Source organism: Anser anser, assembly GCF_964211835.1.
Source record: "Anser anser genome assembly, chromosome: 7".
NCBI classification, from domain to species: domain Eukaryota; kingdom Metazoa; phylum Chordata; class Aves; order Anseriformes; family Anatidae; genus Anser; species Anser anser.
The window spans coordinates 11,843,322-11,871,241 of NC_139727.1; the positions used below are offsets into that span (position 1 = coordinate 11,843,322).

Here is a 27,920-nt window from a genome sequence, read left to right on the forward strand (position 1 = left end):
GGTGGTTCACTTCAATTTTGGCATTGACCGTTTATTAAATAAACTTAATTCTCTTCCTCCTGTGACAGCAGAAAGGTTATGAATTCAGGTTTCAGTAAAGCTGCTACTTCTACTCTGTGTGCATCTGCTTAGAGAGGAAAGGACTGGAGATGGTGTGTGGCCTCACACCTCCAGGCAGCACTGGCCCTGGCAGAAAAAGGACCGGTGTCCCCAGAGCTCTGTATGAGCTAGGGGAAAGATAAAAGAGAGATTTTGGATTCCTACTATGCTTTCAGGCTATGAAGCAATGTCTTTCATGCAGCAAGCAAGTAATAATGTCTCAGTTTATCCTTCAGGGTGGAGAGACAGGTTGCAGCCTCACAATAGTACAGGAAAACAAGAATTGTTGAGTATTGCATGGGACTGCCAGGACTTATGATATCTGTGGCATTTCAGTGATCTCTGAGCTATCAGATGTGAGCGTCTTTTTCATGTCAGCATGTACACTGAAAGGAAGACATGCAGTTGTGCAGTCACATGTGGCCTTAGCAGAAGGTGAGCACTTCTCCAGGTGGGAAACTGGCACAAGATTTCCCCATCTTGCTCATTCTTTAGAAGGAGGAGTAAAGCTCCAGCTGTGTAACCAAAAAGAAAGCTGCCTCAAGAGAAATCGTTGTTAGTAAACAGTAAAAACAGTTATCAAACCAAATCCAAAATGAATCATTCATGGAGAGAAGGGACACTTCACAAGAGGCAAAACAATGATTAATTAGCAACTGTTAACACTAATTCAAGCATGAAGTAACAGCATTGGAGTAAAATCCTTTTGAATAAGCCACATTTGCTGAAGTAAATCAGTTGGTCGCTGCTTAAACAGATTTGTATTAAATTGTGCACAAATAGTAGCATGTTTAGTCTCATATTCTTTTGAAATTATTGTGGGAGAGCAGCAGTGGAGTGGGCTGTGTATTTCACTAGTGGGACCAGCTGTTGCAGCTGAATGTAGACAGATCAGCCATGACTAACTGGAATATGGTGATTTCCCTTGGGAATGCTTCTTGCACTGCAATGGAATTTCTGACAGTCATCTCTTTTCTAGTTACCTAGTAAAGTTTACCTGCTGCTGTGACTAGAAAGATACCCTATATAGCAGAGTTTCAGATGAATCCTACATGGGGGTGGTGGATGGCAAGAAAGTTTTGAACTGTGGGGTAGTACATGTAAGAGGAAAATAATGGAAAGATGTACAAAAATTGTCATTGAATTTAATGCTTGTGTTTTCAAATTTCTGCAGGATCTTGGAGTTGCAAGAAAGCGGAGATCTGGATGTTCTTAAACAGAAATGGTGGCCACGTATGGGGCGTTGTGACCTGAATAGCCACACCAACGCACAGACAGATGGGAAGGCACTCAAGCTGCACAGTTTTGCAGGCGTTTTCTGCATTTTAGCAATAGGCCTTCTTCTTGCCTGCTTGGTGGCAGCACTGGAGTTGTGGTGGAACAGCAACCGTTGTCATCAAGAAACTCCGAAAGAGGTCCATAACTTTTATTCTTATCACAATTAAAAGTAGAAAACACAAAAGAGAGAGCAAGTGGAAGGCATGGGATTTTAGGTGCTCTCATACAATAAATTTGATTTATTTTGATTCGCCATACTAAACTTTGCATATAACTTTTTGGGTGGTTGTTTCTAAACAAACAAGAAACCACAACATGTCTTTTGTGCACATGGAAGGTGCCAAACTGACAGCCCTGGAGACTAAAGTCCTCTATTTATTTATAGAGCAGATACAGCATGGGCAGCAGCAGTGCAAACTTCCCCACATTGCCTCACCAATGTGCCTCAACCCTGACCTGGAGAGACCACCTTTAGGGGTAAGAGAGTAGTTCAGAAACATGCCCTCGGCCTCTCTGCTGTGAGTGACAGGGTGGCCAGTCATGGGCACCCAGTCGTGCCAACTGTGGTGATGTTTTCTCTGATCTAAGACCCCATCCACTGGCTGTGAGAACTGTGTCCATCTTGCACAGGCTATACAGCTGCCAGCAGCTGGTATTCATTTTCCTTCATGGCTGACCTAGGCTAAGTTTGAAGAAGTACATAAGCAATTAAAAATAAACCATCTAGTTATTACTGAATAAGCCATATTGCCATGACACCGTTTAAATGCTTCCTTTCTTTTGAAATCAATTTTATTTCTAAACCTAGGGGCCTCTGAGTAAACTGATTTTCATATGACATTTTACGTAGGAATATGCATCTGAGAATTTCTTGTTTTTGAAATGTTTTGCCATGGTAGCAAGTAATAGTTAGTAAAGCTATGATAGAATAATCAGTCCATACTCAGATCTGTTTTGCATGAAGCCTGTATTTGTTTACATAGACTAAATGTTTAACAAACTAACCTCTTGTAATTTCTGAAACAGAGGCATTTGTAGGTGCTTTCATCTTGGAACAGATGTTTGTTACAACTAAATAATAGCAGTGAGCTGCACTACAGCTGGAAAATAGTACATAGCCCATCAATTCCAATCTATGTTTCTCAGATTGCCAGGAGTATTACAATAATTGACGTACCTATCACCTGTAAGCAATTCTGCCAAATGGGATCTGAAGATATATGTTGCAGTCTGTAATGTTGTGAAATATTTATCAGTAAGATTCCATTCCTCCAAGTTCCTGCTTCTCCCATTTGAATTCATCCATCAAATGTCAGTGATAAACATCTATATTGTGTTTGTGGGACAAAGCTGTAAAGTCACTCGCCTGTGGCTCCGCAGCGTATAATAGCTAAAGAGAAATTTTGATTAAAAGGAAGCATGTCTCCACGTTGCACAATGCAGCACTCCAAAAGCAGCCACAGAGAGAGCACAAGTAGGTAGTCTTGCTTGTAAACAAGCTTTCAAATGAACATAAATGCACATTTAATTGTTCTTTGGTTAAATACTGTAGAGTTTTGCCCTGCTGCTTTGTAGAATTCACTCCACATTAGCATCACTAAGGCCTAAACCTTAGCAGTAGACTGTTTAGTTACCACTGTGAAAGCCCAGCAGGGAAGGGGGCAGGGACCTTGTCTAAAGTGTCCTTACATGTACACAAGCATTGGTCTTGCCACAGTCTGGAGTGCATTCTCCTTTCTGCACTCAGGGACTCACCTTTACACATCTTTGTAGAGTGAGACGAGGATATGCCCCACAGGCAGGATTTCATACAGGTAGGGTGGAAAAAAAAATCAGCCACTTTTATTGCAAGGAGTTTTAAATACTTAATTTCCATCTCTAAGGAAGAATCTGTCTTCCTGACTTTAAATGTTTCCTTTATACCCATTTCCTTCATTTCTCTTTTTCTTTTTCTCTCTCTTTTTTTTTTTTTTTAATCTGTTACAGGGATTGTTACAGATCCCTGTATGCCTTCCTCACCCCTCTTATCACCTAAAATACTGTCTTTTCTCCCCTCCCCACTCCCCTCCACTTTCTCTTTCCCTACAGTGGGCTGGAGGCTGCTCCTCACATCCTCTTTTGCAGTTTTCATGACGAATGGTAAAATATTTTCAAGTTTCCATCTTGTAAAGTGTACTACAGTTACCCATATGGCAAAGCTGTACTCAGGAAGATCACATGCGTATGGGAGTGAGTCTGCCCATAGAGCACAGCTGATCTAGGGTTAAGCAGGACAAGTTCAAGTCAGGCACAACACATGTGAAGAGGCTCAGAAAAGGCTCGTCTTGTGGGTGCTGCTGAGAGAGAGGGAACAAAGTCGGTGGGAGTCCTGGGACAAGTAGGTGTTAAAGCTGAAAGAGAAAGTGAGCGTTCCAGACAAAAGGGCACCAGGGATGAGGGTTCACAAGTGCAAGAAGATGGAGGAGAAAGCATAAGGATGGCATAAGGGGCAGACAGGGTTGTGCATCATGAGTGGTCCTGAAAGAGGACAGGCTGATGCAGAGAAATGCAGGAGGCTAAAAGCATTTCTGGAATAGGTCAGAGTAGCTGGAGAGAATGGTGACCATAAAATACAGTTTAATAAATTAGTAAAAGGATGTAGCAAACATTTCTTAGTAGATTAGTTAGCAGAGATGTTTAGGTACTCATGAGGAGGGACTGAAGTGGGATTCCTGATAGCTACTGTAATCAAGATAGGAACCAAGTTTTAGAAGAGATGATGATATGCAGATTGGATGAAGATTTTCAATTTATTTAAGGAAACTAAGTTTCAAAACTTTGGAAAGGATGGGTCCAGGAACCCCTCTGCTCAAGCTACAAGTCAGGAACAATAACTGAGCTGTGGGGACTAAAAGGAAAAAGAGGATTTTATTTCAAGGAGTAATGTATTTAGGGATAGCTCTTTTCTGTAACTACATATTATCCAACATTTCTACAGCAGTGGCCATAATAACAGAGCTACAACATGCATAGCACATACATATCATTAAAATCTGCCTCTCTGCAGCATCTGATACCTCATCCAAGTCGTTAGTTCAGTAACAGCTGCCAACTTAAGTCATGCTGCTGACTTCATTTTTCTTCTGCTTCTTTTGGTAAGGCTGTGGAAAAAAATGAGTATTGTTGTATCACCTAAAAATAGTGGAAATTAGAATTTCTCCTGACCATTTTCTTCTGTGAAGTGCAGAGCCTCAGAAGGTCACAGAAGGGGCCAATACTTTTGCAGACCAAAATTGTACTTTGGCTTTGGTAGTCACCTCATGCAGAAGAAGAATAGCATTCTCTGCAATAGCCATCATAAAGAAAAGGAGGCAGTCAGTGACTACTGTGACCCTTATGCTGTTAGGAGCTTTGTAAATCAACTGTAGAAAATTGGATTCAGGTTTGAATGAGGGGTCATCATAACTTGCAGAGCTATTTTATAAGTTCCTGTCTTTGGCTTGACCCACACGTTGGTTCTATCATGCCAATTGGGGCCAACTCAAAAAAACAGAGATATTGGGAAGATTAATATTCAACTACTCTGACAGATTCATGGCAGGGTTGGGCAGCTATGCAGCTTGCTGGAGTGAAAGAGAGCATTTTAGAGACTATAGTTTTATCCGTTGAGGGTCAGCGTGAAGCCTGTAGCCAAAAGAATGTGCAAAACTTTCATTATCACTGGAGAAATGTTTTCAGCTGACATTAAGGTGATGATATGTGCCAGTGCCTAGGGTTTTCCTCTTCCTTTTTGTATTCCTATGGCTTTTGTAGAGATGATCCTGAGCCAATACACTGAGACGTTCAAGGACTCAGAGGTCTGTGTGGTATAAATCACAACTCTTAATTACAGTGAGTGTAAAAAATGCAGTGTCAGCTATGTAACTGAGGGATGTTTTGAATCCTGACAGCATATCTTGGACTTTACAAATATAGATTGTATTGGTGTTATTTTTTTTTTTTTTAGCTCTTCTCAAAATTAAACAAGTTAAGTATAATTTCAACCCATTAAGTCTGTTCATTAAGATGAACCTCCAGAAAAGATGGACTTTATTTTCCCAAAACACTCAACTGCCTTTGGTTCACTATTCTGTCATGCAATCAATAGTGAAATTTCTTGCTTCAAGAGTGAAGACTGGGTTGGTATTTTTGTTTGTTTGTTTTTGTTTTTCCTTTCAGGATGTATATACAGGATATTTTGATTCTATTTGAAGTAGATTTGTAAAAACGCTTCTAATGATTTCTTATGTGAAAATCATAATGTGATCCTTTCTAATGCTTCCTTATCAAATCAGATTAACAACAGAAAGATTAGCTCCAACAATATCAGGAAAATTGTATAGCTGCAAGACCATGCCAAGTTCATCTTTTAGGGTTCAAGTTTGTCATCTATTAAATTTGGAAAGATATTTGGTAGTGTTTAAGTGCCCGTATTACTTTCTACTTCAGGAACATTTACATTTGGTTATCTTTTTCAAATTAGATTTTATAGAAATTATAATCAGCTTTTCATAATTACTGTTAATGCTCAGCCATCCTATACTCACTGTGAAATTTAGTCAGCTCATATGTTTATTGTTAAAATCTCAAGTTTTCACAGTCTGCAATACCAATACCTAATCTTTAGACTCTGATAGACTTGAGAGATCTGGAGAATTGTAAAATGAAAATTGAAAGTTAACATTGGAATATCTGTTCAGTCACTCTGCTCTATGCCCCTTCTGGATAGCTGAACAATCACACAGTTATTGAAACCCAGTAGCATAGAAATGTCAAGCTTTAATTATCTCTGTATTTCTATATCTTTTAGTCCCATGCATTTATTTTATGATGTCAGTAAACTCTGATATAATTTGCATCATTTAACTGCCAAAAACTTCACCACATCATCACTTTGTTCCTATCTTTTATTTCATTTGACGGACAGTTTTCAAATGTTCATTGTTGTTTTGATCCAGTATAGCTGCTTACTGCAACGGACTCAGCAGCATCCTTTGTGCTTTATCAGCTATGTCTTATTGCAATGTATTGTTCCCCTTGAAGTTTATTACCTCTGAGATCTCTTCAGAACTATTAGGAAATCACTCCTTGTTCATCCACATACTGTACTGCAAAACAATAAAAACTTAGAAGAAAAGATTATATATCATATTATTCATGGAAATAAAAGTTGAATTTTTCACTTTTCACAAGATGTATTCACTAAAAACAAATTAACAGACAACCTCGTATCAAAGAAAATTAGTCACTTTAGGATATTATACAAGATAATATCTTTGCTGGGAATTGATACTTGTTGCGTCTTTCATAAAGGATGAGATTGATTTACATATTGTTAATACAGATCTTGAAAGATGATGTTAGAATGATCTCAAGAAATTCTTGGTTTGATTCTTTCATAGCTCTGATAATACATATTATAAATCAGAAATGTATTTTCTCCAGACTGTGCTACTCCTAGCAATGTTGAGTGTTTCATGAGCTGTACCCAATGTGTTTGTGATTTTGTAGTGCATGAGGATTATTATTTTTTTTAGTGAATAAGGAATAACATCATTTTCCATGTACTCATTTGCTACTAGCCACTGCTTCAAAACTTGTGTCCAGTTTCTAATTCATTAACAATTGTGATCTTTGCAGCTTAGTTTCTTAACTTGATGTTGCTTCTGCAAAGTCATTTTGTTTGACATAATCTTTTCACTTTTGTTCTCACTTTTTATTTTCAAATTATTAAAAGGGAGCAGCAATTCAAGTACTGTCTGGAGTGGGAACAGACTTGTTACTAGTAACAGCATCTTATCATTACTATTACTTATTATTATTACATTGGCTACTCCCAAGACTATTTATTTTAAATATTTTTGAATCTCAAAAAGCTTAGACTCTACAATATTTTCTAGCTCTGTAGTATAGCGGGAGGTGTAGCAAAATTACTCTGAAGATTACCACAAGTATATTGCCAGTGTTCAGGATGAATGAAAGAAAGACTTTATCTCTTTCCATGGCAGCCTTACATGATCTGCCTTAAATACCCCTGCTCCCATGTTTGATGATATGCAAATTCCAGCCTACCTCAAAAATCCGTACTTCCAGCTTTAGCAGTCATGAATGTTATTCACTAGGACTTTCCTCTGGCATTAGAAGAATATGAAACCCAGTGTACCTCAGAAATGGAAATATGAGCTAACAGATATGAGTCCAATGGATCAAAATTTATCACAGCTAAGAATTGTGATCTGCACCATATTCTCCTACTATTACTCCATGGCAATTGAGGCTTCCATACCTTCAGCATGGTGTCAGCAATGTTGGTTTTGATTATTAAAGTCTTATGCCTTCACCACTGTTTTCACTATCCTCGTCTTTCTCTTTGTCACTTCATTTACATTGTCTCCTTTGTTATCTTTTTATCTGACAATTTGATTTCCCCTGGGATGGTTCCTTTTGTGAGTGAAAGGAAACATGAGATCATCAAGCTGATGTTTTATTTTTCATTCATTGCATGTCTTCTATATTTTATCTTTTTTTTTAAATTATTTTTTCTGTATTTTTATGACATGTCTGAAATCTTTGTACATTTTTTGCTCAGTTGCATATAAGTGATCATTTGTTTGTACCACTGTATTGTATTCTACTTTTCTAAGAAAAAATAAAGTGTTTTTGGGGAAAATAAATAATGCAAACACTGGCAAAATAATGCATTTTAATGCCATCTAGAAATTCAGTTTCAAACTAACTTTGAATATAATAAAATGGAAAACTTCAGCTGGCATTTTAAAATCAGCAAAGTAGTGTTAGGAATCAGTCATTCCAGAACGCAAAATTTAATGTTATTTCATGACAAAGTACAAGCTCGATGTATCAGTTAGAGTCCAAAAAAAGAGGATATTTAAATTGCTTTCTACAAGAACTGAAGTGTACCTTAACCAACTCTGTTGTCTTTTTACATGAATGAAGAAACAAGATTTTCTCCTTAGAGGTCCCTAATGGTGATGCAGATATTCTGTAATATCTGATCACAAGCAGTGTGTTCATCCAGAATCCAATGCAATCGATAAAGTCTTGCTATTGATCACCATAGATCTACTTCCAGGTTGTAGTGGATTAAAAGTGATGTGCCTACCCCATGACTAAGGACATTTGGCCCAGGCTCCTGATACCCACAGTATTCAAGCATCCATTTAGTGCCAGCATATGTCCCTAGGTGAAAGGAAGCAATTTTTGTATTTTGTTTAATTTTTCTGTCAGTCATATAAGAAAAATGGGATTCTTAAGGATATGATCTAGACTTACTTAGCATAAACCCTAAGGAAAAAAAATAAAAGGAAAAGCTGAAGAGAAATAAGTTTAAAAAATGCATGTTGCTGTACAGAGAACTCAGAAAGAAACAACCTGTTTAAAGTTCCAGTTTGGTAGTGAATTTAAGTACTTGCTTAAGTTCCATTATATGACCTATCCCAGCGAACTTCTGTGGCTACTCATGTGCTTGGCATGAGCTTGTGTGTTTTACTGAATTGGAGCCTTAATGTGTCAGATTCTTTTAGATTCTTCACACAATGTTTACAGAGCTAATGTTTGATATTTTATCTCAGCCTACAGTGGTATTGGAGAGTTGGCTTCTTGAGGAGGTTTGAATGTTCAGTAATAATAAAGTCAGTTAAAGATTAAAATTATAATAATAATAAACATAAAATGTGACTGCTTCCTCAAGATTTGGTTGTTTGTTTGTTTGTAAAGAGACCTGGATGTTGATCCAACTAATTGTTTTAAATGTGTACATATATTAAATAAGATCTCACCCAGCTCAAACTTCCATTCACCTTAGATGTAAGATTAAACTTAAGTTGCTTTGGAACCAGCATGTCTAAATCATAAACTGGAATTTACGTGTATACTGAAGTGATTTTCTGGAGATGTCTACAGTTTTTGTGCAGCAAAATCTGTTTAGGACAGATAGGTAGCATATTTTAAACTTGGTCAGACTCTTTTAAAAGCTGTTGGCTTCTTCTTGAAAAAAAAAATATTAGTACTATTAACTTACCATACAGTAATAACAGGCAACTTATAAATCTATTTGTCCATTGAAATTAATCATTCTTATAATACCTGAAATAACCTGTTTCCTATTCTCAATATTAGAAAAATATTAAAGAAACCCAAGTGCTACTATTGTGGAGAATAGATCTTTTTGCTCAACATAACAAGTGGTATTTTTTTTCAGAAGTATTCATTATCTGGGATTTCTCTGTTGGAACACCGCTGGACAGATTTTCAATATGCTGAGCTATCTAATGATTTGTCCATTTCTTTTCTCATATTGAAATAGGAGCTTGGGCTGTTTCCAAAATATGTCCTCAATGGGGATGCAGAAACCTTTAAAAAATAGTTTTTAAGTAAAATACACGACTGATAGTCAGGAGTAATAGTTTTCTAAGGCTTTCACGTAGCTGAAGTGGAGGAGGAGAGGCTTTGCAAGGCAACTGTTGCTGGGCACCAAGAGGGTTGCAGAAGCAACTGCTTGTGTCTCCTGTGCCCCATCTCTCTGGTACTGTGGCATGATAGGAAGAGTGGGAATTTTTGAGATTTGCATTTGACTAGGCTAGAATGGTGAAGAAGGATGGTGACCAATCTGTTATGTCTGATGTTCCAGTAGCATAAATCAGACTGGTAAAGGGTAGCACTGCTTTGTTTTGGGCTCAATGGAGTGAAAAATTATTTCCTTTATGAACTAGATAATAATTTAGCATTTAAAAATTGTGTAAAAGAATGTAAAGAATCACCTTATTTTTTAGTGAGTTTTGGAACAGAATGTTGGTGAACTTAATCTTTACTTTGTAAAAGAATAATCTGTCATCTCACGGGGTGATTTTCTGATGTCGTAGTTGAATTCTGAAACCACCACCATCTTCAAGGACAATCCTGTTTGGTTGCAGTGCCTAGAATTTGCTATTTCAAACCAGAAGTATAACAAGTAATAAGTATATGTTTGCTAAAAAGAGTGAAATATTAAATATACTGTTAGCCTCACTGTTTTGATCCTTCTTTTTCTCCCCACATCTTCCTTTCCCTTTCTGTCTGGAGATGGCCAATGATGTGAGGCTGGGCCTCAGAAGTATGGTGAGAATTTATAATAAACATACAGATAATTGGTTTGTTGTTGAAAATGCCTGCACAGATGAATCCTTGCTAGTTTTCTCCTCATCATTACCTCTCCCTGGAAGTCCCCTTGAACCTGATCTTTGTGTTGTTGTAAATGCCTGTAACTATAATATATGCGGAGTGTACACAGTAAAGGTTTCCCCATGTGCTTTCTCCTAAAAAGAGTTCCTTTGCAGAGACATTGGCATGCTTACAGCATTCATTCACTACTGCATTTTGCTGCTTGTGTTGGAAAATTGTTCTGTGCATTCTCTTATATCCATTTATTTTGAACCTAATGAAAACTGTGGAAACATCCGTATAATGTGAACCAGTCATTCATTTTCTTTGTAGTTACCGGCTTCTAATGCTTGTGAACCAAGTTTGGTAAGGATTTTAAAGCTTGAATACTTCAGCATGATGTTAAATGTCCCCTTCTGTATTAACGAATGAGGATGCTATCGCAGCCTCTTACCTTCTGGGTTTGAGTCTGCTGCTGGTTGTGAGGACTAGCCACTATTTCTGTGTAATTGCACTTAGCTCATGGATTACACCGAATGTGGGAGTAGGTCATTGAAAGAGACTAGGGGTCTACCTGCCGTTACCTAATTTGTAACAGATGTGCCATTGGTACTCTTTCCTCCATATTTATTCACGCTGTGCTGTATAATGAGGTTGCAGTTGAAAAGGAAGAAAAAAAAATAATAAGATGTTCAGCTAGTTTAAATTGGTGTGCATCACGTGCTGCGGTGGCTTGGTGGGGAACTTACTCCCCTCCTGGCCAAAGCTTACAGGCCCAGACTATGGGACAGTTGTAACCATCTTCAGAATTAGTTCCCTGGCTAGATGTGGTTGTAGGTTAAACGAAGCCGCCCTGAGCAAGGGGGACAAGGTGAGTGTGGAAAGATGTGGGCTACTTCATGAAACTCCTTGCTGCAACAGCAGTTCTGTAGCAAGTCACTGCCACTTCATTGGTCTTTGGCTTTTTGTTAAAAGTTTCTTAGTTTTACTAATTATAGGTATTTTTTGGCTGTAGGAAGGTGGGAATGAAATTTGGCAATGTATCTGAAGGATTTTTCTATCACATTTACATCATCTTTGTAGTATTCCTTAATTTATTTTTTTCAGGTTTACACACAGGGAAAGAATATTTCTGTCCCTTCATAATAGAATTTCTGCTCTCTGGTGAAGGAGAGCACCTCTTAGTGAATAAGGTAGCCTCTTCTACATATTTTTTATGAAGTTTTATTTCATTGAAGATGATTACTCATCAGTTGAAATTAATATTTTGCAAAACTCTCTAATTTATTTTATTCTTTCAATTGGATAACAGTCTACTGGACCTCAACCAATGTCAGTCTCAATACATTCTTCTAACGGCTGTTTTATGGATGATAGCTTACTTAATTGCTTATTTAAAATCCATGGTATTGTTTCCACCAGAAGCCTGATTACAGAATTGGGCCTATTTATAAAAGTACGCTTTCAAGTACACTCTTGAGGCGCATCTGTACTTATTTCTCATAAGATATTGTTATGGTCAAACCAGCATCTAGCAGAGTACACTCAGAAACCACTCTGCAAATTTTATGTAACATTAAGTGCTGTTTGACTAGGTCAGTTGCCTGTGTTAAATTAATGACAGCAAACATACATCATCGCTGCATCTGTTTACACATCTGTCTGCATTTCACTGCATTGTCGACTGCAGAATCTCTAAAAATAATGACTATGGCAAAGAGATTTGTATTAAAAAGGGGCTATTTGTATTATATAACACCGTACTGTGTTGTCATTGTTTTGCAGCACATCTATTACTTATATCTTCACTGCTTTTTCTTCCTGAGAAAGCCAGTTATGTCTGGTTTTGCCACTTTGTCGCAACCTCACAGAAAAAAATAAAATTACAGTTCTACATATGCAGTAGTTGCAGCTGAAAGCGATGATAATGACCCTCTATGAATACAGCATTTTAAAATAAGTCTTTTCTTAAACAAATGGGGAGCTGCTGCCTCTTCATTTCTCTTTAACAAGCTAAATGTTTGAGTCAATGATGTCTGAACCACACCAAACAGAGGCTGGGAGCTGGGTGGAGCTGTCAGTTTCCATACTGAGCTGAGAGAATAGCCGGTGGGCACCTGAGTGGGGAAACCTCCCTGTTTTGCTTTTATTTCTCTGCTTTGTTTTTCAGTTATGCAGTTTGCCTGTCTGTTCATGGAAGTGTCCCAGAAACTTCCTTCCTGCGTAGCTGGGTACATGTGTGCCTTCCATCATTCTGTCTGTCATGACCACTGATGCTTGTATCTTCCACGTATGCATATGGGTTAAGAGGTGTTGCTACATGGATGGGAAAGGGACTGGCCTCTGACCTGGCCAAGGTCACAAGAGGGGATGTCTGAGGCTGGGGCTTGACTCCACTTTTGAACCCCAGTCCTATTTACAAAATTGCCTAATTTTCTAAAATAGTTCTTTCACAGGATGAAAATGCATTGTTAACATTTAACTCTTGGTTTGGTTTCATCCACTCAAAGATTATCCTTAATATTGTCACCCAGGACAGAAACAACCAAACAAAACAGAAATGTTCTGTAATTGGTGATTAAGACTATATTGCTCTAAAAGACCTCAAGCACTATTTTCAGCATATCTCCTGAGCCTTATTAAGAACTGCATTAACAGGCTTTTTTTAATACTTGGCACAGTTATCTGCATCTGACCGGGAGGTATCAGCACATTCATGGTAGTCCCTCCATGTATGTGCCTGCCTGCCCCTATTGGCTATGTTTGGTTTTTTTGTTTGTGTGTGTGTGTGTGCTTGATATTTAGGGTCAGGATCATCAGTCTTATACTTATCCTCTAGTCTGTTGTGGTTTAATTTGCATGTGTGGGGTGCAGACGTGGTTCATCACAGTTTTGGAATAGTTCTAGCATTAAATTTCTCCAGATATCCACTCTGTGCATTTGGCCCTACTGAAACTACTTCATCAACTCTCTCTAGAGTCTCTAGAATTTGAGGTTAACTGACTCCAAATCTCCCAAGTAGTTTCACGTTCTTTTAATCTGACTGCCCACACGCTTTTCACAGAGCCCACTGTCAGAAGTCACAGAAAATAAAATAGAAAATACAGTGATTACACTTTAAGTCATCCTATCAGCTTTTTTATCTTGCCATAATTTCTCTCTGCATGATAAAGCCAAACTTAGTTAGCTCTGATAGGCAGTCACAGTTTCTTGCAGTCACTGTTGTGCAGAGCTAGTTGTTTTTAGATAATTCAGGTAAGCATCCTTCAAATCCATGCAGACACTTGCCACAGCGTGCTCCTGCTGTCAGTCATAGACCATTGAACCTGTCGCTCAGGATCAAGTGCTTAGGATGTATCAGAAACATGCCCTTCATTTGCCCTTACGGAACTCAAACTCGTTGGGGAAGAATGACATTTAAATTGGTATTTATGAATAAGATAATTTCCTGACCAGAAGCAATGTTTGGGTAGCTGTTTTCCTTAAGCTGGAGAAGGATAAGCCTGTGTTTATAATTCATTTTCCTTACACATGATATTTTTTTCTTCCTTTTACTGATTAACTTCTTCAACTGATCTATTTGTAGCATAACATTAATATTGAAAATAGAATTATGAAGGCAGCAAAGGAAAAATATTTGATCTCCTTTTGGCAACAGAACCATATACATTTATCCAATAACTATATATGAAAAGTGACGTTGAATTGGCATGAAACATCAGAGAGGTGACATATTTATAATATTAACTAAGTTTTGCATATTAAGTGAAAAAAAAAGAGAGAGAGAGAGAGAGAGAGAAAAAAAAGAAATCTTCAGTAATGTGCCTGCCCCAGCCACTGAAGTATTAGGTTTGGAGCTCAGTCATTCATCTCTGAAGGAGAATGAGCTGGAGCTGGAGCCAGAAACGTTTGTGAAGAGAAGCAGCAATGCTTCCTGCAGGGAGCTGCCTCTGGCCAGGGAAGGCTCTGCACTGGAAAACCAGCACACAAACCTCCTCGTTAGTTCCAGCTTTTCCCTTCCAGCTGCCAGATCTGGTACCTCTGCCATTCCCTAGCTCCAAGCCTCAATGTGCTAATTTATACTGATTTAATAATTTCAATTCCTTAATTTTGCCACAGAGATGCAACAGTTGATGAGAACAGTTGCAGCATCAGAAAGTTTGGAATCTTTTGCAATGCTACATTACCATTTCACAATTAAGATGACAAAGCTTCAGGAAAAAAAATGCCAGCTAACTAAGGGTTTTAAGGTTATAACAAATGGCTCATTTTTAATAAGAATTATAGAACTAAAAGTAAGGGGGAATACAGAATGTCATAACATTTTAGATTTGTTTGTTTGGCTTTATTACCTCTTAACCCTTTTTGTTTATCTTGTTACTTTTCTGTAGCATATGTTTTATTATTGAATTTTCCAGGAGACCAATAAAGGAAAAAGATGAGGTTTACAGAATTTACAAATTCTGCAAGCTTCACTTGTCAAATTAAGCTATCACAACACCTTCCATTCTGGAAATCCTAGGATTCAAGGGAGTCTTCAATTATGCAAGGAGAAACTAATCTTTTCAGGTGTTTCTAATCTTTACTTTTTGAAAAATCATTCCCTCAACATTAAGACGGTTTCATACCAAGCTTGACATTTTGTTATTTAGCTGCTCTTCATCTAATAAGACAAAGAAAAATGGAAGAACCTTTAAAATGTTTTTTTATTATTCCTCAGAGACAGAGTTGTTTTCCTTAACCTTTACAAACATTTTATTTTAGTAACAGAAAGAAGAAATAATGTGAACTTCTGGGCTCTTGGAAGCCTTTATTTTTTTTTTCCCTGATCTTAATAAGGCCAGAAAGTTGTCCTTAGTGCTGAATAGAGTTAGAAGTAGGCAAATGAAATCTCTACCCCTACCTACCTCCTAAAAAATAATCCCCAGCATTTACTTCTCTACTTAATTTATGAAGTGTTCTGTAGTAGATCAAAAGTGATGTCTGTGTTTCACTTGTATAAATTTATGTTTATATTGTGAAATGTTATGCAACTGCAAACGCACCATTTCTGAGCAATTCCATTTCTGGGCTGGACTGCATAGAGACGAAGGGAGGGTAACTCTGTTAGGCTAACAGAGGGACACTTCCAAATGGTGTGAAAATTAATAACCCCTCTGGTCTGAAGCAGGAGATGTCTATAAAGAGCATCTCATCTGTGGCTCTTTATATCTCAAAAAAGCTAAGCTAAATATATACAAGGATTAATTCTTTGAATTTTATGACATATTGTGCACAGATGCTCCAAAAGAGGAGTGCACTTCATTCACTAACGTGTTTTTCCTTGGCAAACAGTTGATAACTGCGTGTTGCAAATACTGGAGCTGCACCATTCCCCCGGCTTGGCTAGTTATCCCAGTCGCATTACTTCTGTTCCCATAGCAAAGCAGGATGGAATGCACTGAGGATATCCTTGCCATCAAAAAATACAAATACCAATAAAATGTTGATGTGTATTTTCACTCGAAATGATCTGAAGAAAGCATTAGTATTTGGTAAAAGCTCATAAAAATGCAAATGAGTCATGAACGTTTCTCCAAAGTCTTATTTAGGAAAATTTGTTCCTCTAGTATTTGTGCAGTTCCAACCTGAATTCTCTACTTTTTCTTTTCTTGTAGTAGCGGATTGGCAAGAAAATGGGTCCCAGATAACTGGAGTGCAAACCTAGGAGTCTAAATCAAAGTGAGCAGCATTTCTGAGAAAAGGAAGTGTAGAACAGAGGACCTGAAGAAGCACCACATGACGGGCTTCTGGGAGTTAGCTTCCTTAGACATAGATGTCATCAGACACTGCGATAGCCAAACTTTGCAGATAAGCAGGACTTTGCCGCAGGCTTTTGTTGGTAGACAGATAAAGAAAACACAAAAGTACCTGGCGAGATGCTGCACAAAACGAACCTGCCCACGGAGGTCGAGCCCTTAGTCCCAGCTGGGGATAATGTAAGAACACTTCCTACTTTTGCCCCCAGTCCACAGTTTTACTTCAAGAAGTTGAGATGCATAAAATCTATAATGAAATCCATGTAATACTCTGGCCAGTATATCACAAATCCTTAATTTACCTAGCTATGGAGTTCATGAAGGAGCTTCTGCATTACTGTCAGCTTAGTGCATTGTCTAACTTATAGAATAAGGAGCCTGACATGCCAGGTTGGTAAAAAGGACTTAACACAGCTGTACCATCTCTCTAGTCAAGTATTGTCTAGGCCCTTTCTGCCACAAAAGTTTTTATTTATTTGCCATTGATTTTCCCTAATTCAAAATTAGTTGATTAGAAGATTTTGCTGAAAAAGCAGCATTAAAAAATATGGTCTGTATGTGTTTCTCTGGTGAGGCAGATAATATTGCCAACATTCTGGGGAGCCACACAGGGAGTTTAGTGATTTTTTTATGGAAATGAAACAGGAACCCTCATTCCACTGATTAAGAAGGGAGGTGAAAACTGCTGCTCAGCCTTGTAATTGTTGAACAATTGTACTCCACTTGAAATCAATGGGGATTTAGCCAAAGCTGAGGACAGAGGTTTGGGTTCATCATCATGTAATGCTAATTCTTTTCTAAACCCATGCAGAGATCAACAAATCCAATGGTTCCTGAGTAACGTAGAAGTGGTTTTAAACCACAAGGCGAGAATCAAATCTGTATTTGTTATTGGCTGAAATCAAGGGCTTTGGAGCTAATTCATGTGTCAATTTAAGGGTGAAGGCAAAGTTGCAAAGAAGTGGATGACACTGGAATAATACTGTAATTTGCTGTGCCCCACCTGAAAGGTAGCAGTAAAAGATCACGAGGAGTGGCTGGCACTGACACTGCAGACTGCTCTGTTCCCAGAGCCTAGCTTTTGGCATGAACAGGAGCGTCTTTAAGGCTGCTGGTGTTGGGTTTAAGCAGCTAGGACTATGTAGACCTGTTGGCAGTCAGGGATTACTGGAACAGAAAAGTTTCGGGTAGTCCCATTTCCTAGCCTGGGATTTTGCTGGCTGCCCACTGCAGTTTGTCAGAGCAAGGGATGCCTCTGGTTCCAGGCCTGTTGGGCTTTTATGGATGCTTTGCTGCTACTCTGTCGTATGTTGCATCAAATAACTACAACTGCAGATCACAGCTGTGCTTTATGAAATATAGAGAAATGATATAATACCTTTTTATGTGCAATGCACTGCTAGCTATTAAAACTCAGTCACAACAGCATCCCAGGTGGGTGACTTTACCCTGCCAGTTTTGTTGCTTTCCATTTTGGGCTTCCTGCATACCACAATGAAGAGAGAAACATCAGCTGTAGGTCTTTGCTGCTTCAAGTTTTAAAGACAGCTTCTTTGGCCGTGTTTCCTCCTGGAAGCTAAAATGTTTGGCAAGTGGTGCCGAAAGTCCCGTGAGGAGACCTCTCTGGGAGCGTTAGGTGACTCATTCTCTCAGGATAGCAATGCATTTTCTAAAGACCAGCATTGCTTTCCCAAGCACTGACCACAGACCTAAACTTGTACCAGATGAGGTGTCAGAATGACAGCTTGTTGTCAGTCACACAGCTGTCCAAAACACAGCTGAGCGCTCCCCTCCTCAGGGCTCCCAGAGTAGGTCTCCATCTCAGTGCCCTTCCAGGAGGTCCATTGTCCTTGCCAGGTAGGTGACACATGCCTCCCTACTGGGAAGGGAAGACTTCTTCACCACCACAACCCCTGGCCAGTAGATTTTGGCACAAGAAGCAAATACCCGGGAACCAGCTAGGCTGTGCACGGTGTCGCATTGATGTAATCCTTACAAAGTGCACTGCAGCTAGAGGAGTGTTGAGCTGCCCTGGGGTTACAAGGCAGCAGGCTGCTCTCTGGCTCGCTTGTTTGCCTCCCAGAGGCTTTTATCCTGGGCTTGTGCAAAGTGAGCTAAGGGCTTGTGGGATGTGCTGGTCCCTGCTGCCAGCTCCTGTTGGCTGAACCAGAGATGTCATTTTACCTCCAAGGAGGATGGCTTTGAGAACATCAGTGGGTTTTGCAGGTTGAGATTGAGCTGGTGTTTTCTTCAGCATGTGTTTCTCAGCTGGAGACGTTGGATAGACTTTGAGGTTTTGCACAGGCACAGATGAAATCGAAGCGATCTAATGAGTAACCAGCAGCTCCCATCACACACAGGGTGGATAGAGGGGCAGACGTGAAAGGTACTTGTGTCTGAACTGATTGTTCTGGTCTCTTCCTCACTAGGATAAAGAAGTGAACCTGGAGCAGGTCCATAGACGCATGAACAGTTTAATCGATGAAGACATAGCCCACAAGCAGATCTCTCCGGCGTCCATCGAAATCTCAGCCCTGGAGATTGGTGGCATGCAGCCAGCTCAGACCCTGGAGCCGGTACGCGAATACCAGAACACACAACTTTCTGTCACCACCTTTTTACCAGAACAGACAACTCATGGTGCCAGCAGGACACTCACAGCTGCCTCTGGCAGCAACCTGCCGCTGCCCCTGAGCAGCTCAGCCACCATGCCCTCCATACAGTGTAAACACAGGTCGCCAAATGGAGGACTATTTCGTCAGAGTCCCGTGAAAACCCCGATCCCAATGTCATTTCAGTCCGTGCCAGGGGGAGTCATTCCAGAAGCAATGGAGCCCTCTCATGGAACATCCATTTGATGAAAACAAACAGTAACACAACCAGCAGAGCTTTTTAATACAAAATTTAAAACAAACAAAAAAGAAACTCTTACATTTTTCTTGTATATACATGTAAATAATGAAAGAATGAAGTGGGGTAAAAGTGTATTTTGAATATTCCCAATTTTCAAAGTCAGTAAAAAACAAAAGAAAAAAAAAAAACAAACAAAAATGTATGAATGACTTTGTAAATTTTGTTCTATATGAATAAAAAGGCAAACTACTTGTGATCGTTCTCAAGTGCCAAAGAAGACCAGTTACTGGGACTGAGGGCCATAATTTTTTTTATTTTTTTATTTTTTCCTGAGGATTTCAGCATATATTCCCTTCCTGTTCTTTTTGTTTTCAGGGAAAAAAAAAATCCATTTCCTGCCAGAAAAGTTCGCTGTGCTCAGACCTCTCTTTTCCCCAAAACCCTCTCAATGGCAATCCATTCGGAGAGTTTAACAGCTGGTACTAGCATAACAGCAACAAATATTTTAAACCTGAATTATAACTAAAACCCAACAAAAGATGAAAATGAACTTTTGCCTTCTAACAAGGATTTAAACTTCCACATGGTTTCTAAGTTTAAGCACAGATTATTGAGTTGTGTATTTATATGTTTACTGTGCTGTGGGGCTGTTTTTATTTAATCTGTGTTTTATATATATATAATATATATGTCATTGCATATGTATATTATATATATAAATGCTTTGATAAATAGCAGGTTTCAGGTTATGGGTAAAGCTGTTATGAGAAAGCTGATCTTTTTTTTTTTTTTTTTGTGTATGTGTGTGTCTTATATACACGAATGAAAAAGGGGAGTAACCAGTGGCTGACAGGACTGAGAGAAGGGGGAGCTTGAACAGGCAGGAGATAATGGCACTGCAGCGACTGTGCCCTCTGCTGCCATTCCTTTCTTTGAGATTTTTAAGAAATTTGCTGCAAAATGGATGTGATGCTCACTGTTGAAGTCATATCCCTGAATGATAAGGCTATCCTCATGACTACAAGCACAGCTCTGCTCTTTTTTTTCTGTTGATTTTATAAAGAGAAACATTCTAATGGCCATGTCTATAATCTTGGTAGAAATGGCTCTAAAATGCTTTTTTTTTGTCAAATCAAAGGACAAAGATAAAGCAACATATATAGCTAATTTAATGTCTCATTCTGCAAATATTACTAGTGCAATTTCATATGACAAAAAAAAAAAGAATCAAAACCAAAACACATTGTTTCCTTCCCAAATAGTAGTTCTAATGTGCCCCCTCCTCACCCACTGTTGCTAATGGACCATCAGTTGCTTTTCATTCAGAATTGGGATAATTCAGTATCTTCTCAAAAATATCCCTATAGCTATGTTGCAATTTCCCTCTGTAGCTGGATTTCTCCACTTTATTAGAACACTGCTATTTGGAAAAGGCTGTAGATCTTGGTGCAGCAAAATCACTGCTTACATGAAGGTGAAAGATTGTGTTTGAACAGAGGTAAAAATGCATTTACATCCCCAGAAAGTCAGCAGGCAATCTAGGTCAGACTTTTGGATAAGTAAACATTCCATTGATTGCTCCTAATTTGATTTGCATAATTACTCAACAGGTATATTTATGAGATGATAAAAGTCCCCAAATTTTTACATTTATAGTTCAAGCGGTAGGGAAGAAAAATCAAAGTGGGATATAAAAGCAGCCTAATGGAAGAGCATACTCAGCATACTGTTTAAATGAGGACTATTGATGGTAAGCTTCCAGAAAGAGGACTCTTGCAGGGATTAATTTGTCAAGTCGGTTCCTCATGAAGACAGCACGATTTTGCAGCCTGGCACAAATTGCACTATTTGCTTCAAACTAATTAAAAATGAGTAATGCTCTAGTCAGCTGACTAGATTTATCTTATTTAGACACTTGGCCCACATAAGCTTGGGATTTTTTTCCTTCCTCTTTTGTCATACTTTTTCCTCTTATTATCCTTATAACCCTCTGGCCACAGGAAAAAAATGACATTTTCCCCCCGACTTCGTCCTGCCTTCCATGCGTGTACACCAACTAGTTACGGCAGAACGAGCTGCACAAGAAGGCCATGCACTCCTAGGTACCTGCAAAGACACAAAGGAGAAAGCACGCAACTATTTGTGCTGGGAAAAAATTCTCTCTTTTTTATGCCCAGTTTAAGGTTTCAGAAGAGATGCAAGGAGCTGCAAGCATGCAAGTTGGGGCTCAGCTGGAGCAGGTGCTTCCTCCCCAGCAGCACCAGCGCAAGGAGGCCATCGCCCCTTGTCCCGAGCTTCCTCTGGGTGCGGAGGGGTGAGCAGCTTGCTTGGCCACCAAAGTGACCACCCAGACACATCTTCCCTTCTGGACAGCGAGGATCCATGGTGAGCTGCTGGTGCACAGCAATGTGGCCACTGATGCTGGCTCTGTGCCCATGTTGTAGGAAACAAACTCGTCCACGTCTGCCCAAGCTGATCCCTTATGCTTTCTCCACAAAGTATGCAAAGCACAGAGCAGGGGCCTGAAACTGCTTTGCTGAGGAGTCATCGTTTCCACAAAATACATTAGGTCCTTTTCATGTTATAGTCTAAACCACAGTGCTGAATAATTAAAACTGAACTGCATTTGTGGAATAAATTGTGAATACAGTATATTTGGGGGATTAACTTCGACATTCTCCATATTCAGTGTTCTCCTCCTAGCTCAGTCTTACCATGTGCTGTAAAGTTTGGAAGCGTGGTTTAACTTTTAAAATGATGCTGGATCCTACTGTTTTTTGTGCACAGACTGTGAATCCCCTGTTTAAATGCTCTGCAGGATTACAACTAAGATGATCAGAATCTTGCAGCACCAAACCACATGGTTCTCACTCAGAAAAGTATTTAAGCATGTGTGTAAGCCAGCCCTACAGAACATAGCTGCTTTATGCGGGGGTTGTAGTGCTTTGCTGATTACTGATGGAGTTAAATGCAGGTCTCATACTAAATATATGGCTAATTTTAAGCAGGTGAGTGAGCTCACCAATCTCCCTGGGACTATTCAGTTGCTTAAAGTTAACTGTTTAAAGTGCTTTGCTGCACCAGGGTTTATACTGTAAAAGTCACAATCCGTGATGGCTCTGACACTACCTAGTAATTATTTGTTTATATAAAAGTTAGCAAGTCATAGCTTGGGCCTGTCAACCATGGCAGAAAGCTGTTAAATCTTTCATGTGACGGTGGTTTGGTTTTAGATTATTTAAGTAAATCACCAGGTTCTCCTTGAACATAAACAGTGTTTCTTTCCCATAATTTTTCAGTTTTCAAAGTAAATGCAGAATGTATGATTTCCATATTCTGTCTCCTGTTTTATATTTATATCTTTATTTTGACAGATCAAAGCATTCACTTTCTATATAATATGTATTCACCACACACTCTTGCATATATATATACATGCGCAGTTATTCACAGATGAAGTGAGAAATATAATTTCCATGTGATGTAAATGCGCATAAGCTCAAAGCCCTCACAGAGCTGTGCTTGCTTACACCACCTGCAGTTCTGACCCTTCACTGTTAATAGCTGGCAAGCAGAATAATTGCAGAAATTCCTGAAAACTTTGAAGCCTAAGCTGTGCCCTTAGTTTCAAGCAGAACTTCCCTCTGAGGGTGCATGCTTAAACAGAGGAATAATGCCTAATCCCAAATATCCCAGATCCTCAAGGATGTTTACATTGCAAAGGTGGCTGTATATGAAATGAAAATTGAGTGCCTATACCTTCCTTTTATTGCTGATGAACTTCTGTGAAAGTGACATCTGTGGCAGAGCACTTGTAGTGCGTCTTGTTCTATTTATCCATTAGTTTAGAAATGATTTTATTTTCATACAAAAATGTGACTCAGTTTCTTCTATTTGCTTGGTTATCAATCTGCTTGCAATCTGAAGGATGCATTGCTTTATTTCTTAGTAGTACACCACGTTTATTCTATTGCAATGGAAAAATAGTAACTGTACTTTTTAATTTCAGAGTTGAAGCTTGATAGAACATTTTAATGCTGAGTTACAACTACACGTGTGCGATACTTGTCTTGCGAAGTGAAATTCCCAACACCTGCCGTGCTTTGGTAACCTGCCACTGCTGTGTTGTAGATGAGGGCTCAGCAAAACAACTCACTTTCTCTTAGTCTGCTGATAGAATAAAGCATGTAAACCTGGGTTCTTTCATGTGTAAGTCAGCAACCCTCCAGTGAAAGGACCAACCAGGCTGGATCTCAATATACAAGGATTTGGTTCTTAATATTGGGTTTGCAAGCACTACTTCCCATAATCTTGTATTTGGTGCCAGCTCTGGGAAGGAAAATGTTTTGAGTCTCAAAAATGAAACCAAAAGAGGAACTTATATTAATATTATTATTTTGAGCACTTAACATGGTTTTGAATTTGAACTGTAAGCCAAAATAGCTTATAGAACAAATTTCTTCTTAAAACCTGTTCAAGTTTAGGTATACATCTCCTCTAAGAAAGGTTAAAAACTGTTGGCTTGGTGGCAAACAGAGCCTCCCTTTCAAAGGAAATCAAGTTACCAAGATGGTTACAACAACCACAGTGCTCAGACCTTTATATTTTGTTTTATTTTGCTTTGCTGACTGGAACTTATGTTGTGAACAGCTAGATAATGACATAGATCTAAATGCAACACGTTTGGGGGACCCTGTTGGAAATTTCCCAAAGAATCTACGTCCTTTTGCAACCCTGGGAAATGCAGGAGAAAGGTAGAAGAAAACTGTGAAGAGAAGCAAAATATAAGGTAACAATGACCATGTGGTGAAGGGGGAGGGAGGAAAGGGTGGTTACAACTCATCTGTCTTAAATGTCTAGCAAAGCTATATTGCTGTATCAGAAGCAGAGATTCCATCATACAAGCAGTTGCCTCAGTTAACTATTATTTCCTTAACTTTTAGGAAACAAATAAAAGCAGCATTTGTTCTACCAGAAACAGTTGTTATATTATTTAAGAGCTGGATTTATTTGTTTGGTGGTGCCAGGTTTTTTGGCTTGGCTCTCTCTCAGGTGGGGAAGATCAGCTTTGATGAGTGATGCACACCTGGGCCAGGTGTGGGCTGTTTGCTGGCTGGCCCCGGCTTTGGCTGCAGCTGGAGGAAATCAGCCCCACCAAGCTACCCACAGGGCTCCAGCTCCCCGGTTTTGGGGGTGTGGGTTGTGTGCCAGGTGTATGTGCTCCTTGGGAAAGGGGGCTGCTTTGCAAAAACTTGCATTGGAGGGGAGCAGCGAGTGGAGCAACGTGACCTCTCCAAGCTCATGAGGTAACTAATGCAGATGCAAGTGATGTGCGGGGCTTCGTTCTCTTCTTTCTGTTTTTTCCTTTTTTTTTTTTTTTACTTATTCTTTTCCAAGTTGAATGTCAAGATTCAAGGATGGATTTTTAATTCCGTTTTTAAAATGTACAGTTTCAAAGTTAAATGCCTCTTCTCCTCTGTAAAAGGTTATCACTTGGCTTGTTTGGGGCTCAATTAATGGTAATAACTTCATCTGATGTTGCAGAGGGGTGCTACTATAAAAAAGGTGCCTTGTCTCTTTTTGTTTCTCTTGGAAGTCTTATTGGAAGATCTGTAGTATTTCGGTAGCTGTTCAGTTTTGTTGTTGCTCCAGTTACAAAGCTCTATAGTTCTAAGAGCTTATCAAGATTTCTAATTGTTCTTGTCTCTGTGTAAGTTTGTGTGTTGGGGGAAATAAGTTCTCACAATCATAGATAGGCACAGATATGGGAAGTTGTACGGCAAGGAAGAAACTCAAACAAAAAAGGGCTAAAAAATATTTGTATGTTCTACCAAAAGTTCAACTGCTTGGATGCCTGGCTGGGATAGAAGGTAGTTTCTGATTAATAATACCCTCTAAGTGGCTCTGTTGCAGAAATCATCTGAATAGTTTCCAGGTGCAAAGCCACAGCTCCTTGCACAACATGGTCCCCAGTTGTTTTCAAGATGAAGAATATGCCTTTTCTTTTTGTTTTGTTATAGTGCTGTAGATGAAGCTGTATGTGGAGAGATATGGAACCAGAGGTTTTAAAACAGTTTTAGCTGATTATCAGTCTGCTTCTGAAGTCTACAGTACTGCTCCTTCATAAAAGGAAATAACTTTGAGAGTTTCTGTATTTCAACTTTGTCTCTCTTTTTTTTTTTTTTCTCAGAAAAGGCATTTGTTTTCTGATGGAATTATTTTCCAAGTGGCTCGTTAGAGCGCAGGAAAATTTCAGGTGCAACTATAAGAACAAAAGAGCATACATACATGCAGGTGAATCTGCGAGGAAGAGAGATCACAGGCTTATGCATACTTCCTATATTTCAGCAGGAAACCAATTCTGTTTAATGTGCTCTTAATGACTTATATTGGACTAGTCCCAGAAAAAAATAATGAGGTTGAGGATACAAAGGATGTAACTGGTACACCCGGTGCTGCAGTCCTGTGACCCAGCTCATCCTGCCTGCTGTTGTGTCCCATGAACAGCAGTGACCATGTGGGGAAATGGGGGCAAGATTTGGTTTGGGAGTTTCTTCAGCTGCAGGCAGTTCTCACCTACAGACCCATTTGTTGTCCTGGGACTCTTAACAAGGATCCCAGAGGAGTGAGCTTGGCCCTGGCTGGGAGGTGCCCCTCAGCAAGCATGGGGGAGCCTGGAAATTCACAGATTCACAGATTCACAGATTTTTCTAGGTTGGAAGAGACCTCAAGATCATCGAGTCCAACCTCCGACCTAACACTAAGTACTCCACTAAACCATATCCCCAAGCTCTACATCTAAACGTCTTTTAAAGACCTCCAGGGATGGTGACTCCACCACCTCCCTGGGCAGCCCGTTCCAATGCTTAATAACCCTTTCGGTAAAGAAGTACTTCCTAACATCCAACCTAAAACTCCCCTGTCGCAACTTTAGCCCATTCCCCCTCGTCCTGTCACCAGGCACGTGGGAGAATAGACCAACCCCCACCTCTCTACAGCCTCCTTTCAGGTAACTGTAGAGAGCGATGAGGTCGCCCCTGAGCCTCCTCTTCTCCAGGCTGAACAAGCCCAGCTCCCTCAGCCGCTCCTCGTAAGACTTGTTTTCCAGACCCCTCACCAGCTTGGTCGCCCTTCTCTGGACTCGCTCGAGCACGTCCATGTCCTTCCTGTAGCGAGGGGCCCAAAACTGAACACAGTACTCGAGGTGCGGCCTCACCAGAGCCGAGTACAGGGGCACAATCACTTCCCTCGACCTGCTGGCCACACTGCTTCTTATACAGGCCAGGATGCCGTTGGCCTTCTTGGCCACCTGGGCACACTGCTGGCTCATATTCAGCCGACTATCCACCAATACTCCCAGGTCCTTCTCGGCCAGGCAGCTTTCCAGCCACTCATCTCCCAGCCTGTAGCTCTGCTTGGGGTTGTTGCAGCCCAGGTGCAGGACCCGGCACTTGGCCTTGTTGAACTTCATGCAGTTGACCTCAGCCCATCGCTCCAGCCTATGCAGATCCTCCTGCAGAGCCTTCCTGCCCTCGAGCAGATCGACACACGCACTTAGCTTGGTGTCATCTGCAAACTTACTGAGGGTGCACTGGACGCCCTCATCCAGATCATCAATAAAGATATTAAAGAGGACCGGCCCCAGTACCGAGCCCTGGGGGACTCCACTAGTGACCGGCCTCCAGCCAGATTTGACTCCATTCACCACAACTCTCTGGGCCCGGCCATCCAGCCAGTTTCTAACCCAGCGAAGCGTACGCCAGTCCAAGCCCCGAGCAGCCAGTTTCTTGAGGAGAATGTTGTGGGGAACGGTGTCAAAAGCCTTACTGAGGTCAAGGTAGACCACGTCCACAGCCTTTCCCTCATCCACCAAGCGCGTCACTTGGTCATAGAAGGAGATCAGGTTCGTCAAGCAGGACCTGCCTTTCATAAACCCATGCTGACTGGGCCTGATCGCCTGCTTGCCCTGCAAGTGCCGCGTGATGGCCCTCAAGATAATCTGCTCCATGAGCTTCCCCGGCACTGAGGTCAAACTGACAGGCCTATAGTTCCCCGGGTCTGCCCTGCGGCCCTTCTTATAGATAGGCGTCACATTGGCTAGCCGCCAGTCAACCGGGACCTCCCCCGATAGCCAGGACTGCCGATAAATGATGGAAAGCGGCTCGGCCAGCTCCTCCGCCAGTTCTCTCAGTACCCTCGGGTGGATCCCATCCGGCCCCATCGACTTGCGCACATCCAAGCTCCGTAGCAGGTCGCCAACCATTTCCTCATGGATAGCGAAGGCCACATCCAGCTCCCCATCCCCTTCCACCAGCTCAGGGCACTGGGTGTCCGGAGAACAACCGGTATTGCCGCTAAAGACTGAGGCAAAGGCGGCATTAAGCACCTCAGCCTTTTCCTCATCCTTAGTAACTAGGTTTCCCCTCGCATCCAGTAAAGGATGGAGATTCTCCCTAGTCCTCCGTTTCGCGTTGATGTATTTGTAAAAGGATTTTTTGTTGTCTTTAACGGCAGTAGCCAGGTTGAGCTCCAGATGAGCTTTGGCCTTTCTAATTTTCTCCCTGCACAGCCTCGCTACATCCTTGTAGTCCTCCTCAGTGGCCCGCCCTTTTTTCCAAAGATTATAAACCCTCTTTTTTCTGCTAAGCTCCAGCCGCAACTCTCTGTTGAGCCAGGCCGGTCTTCTTCCACGCCGGCTCATCTTTGGGCACGTGG

General features: G+C 40.3%; 1 protein-coding gene across 9 annotated transcripts in view; it reads left to right on the top strand.

Moving 5' to 3' along the window:
- The window catches only part of GRID1 (glutamate ionotropic receptor delta type subunit 1), a 601,199-nt gene extending 580,767 nt beyond the window's left edge, over nt 1-20,432 (top strand). For 5 of the 9 annotated variants that reach the window (XM_083844348.1, XM_083844347.1, XM_083844345.1 and 2 more), the window contains 3 exons: nt 1,274-1,514; nt 1,768-1,854; nt 18,782-20,432. In XM_083844348.1, the coding sequence (XP_083700474.1) occupies nt 1,274-1,514; nt 1,768-1,854; nt 18,782-19,210 (757 nt within the window). In that variant the 3' untranslated portion in view covers nt 19,211-20,432. Of the gene's footprint in view, nt 1-1,273; nt 1,515-1,762; nt 10,423-16,211; nt 16,230-18,781 lie in introns of those variants that run through there. The other 4 variants (XM_083844349.1, XM_083844351.1, XM_083844344.1 and 1 more) reach the window with 4 other exon arrangements.
- The last annotated feature ends 7,488 nt before the right edge of the window (nt 20,433-27,920 follow it).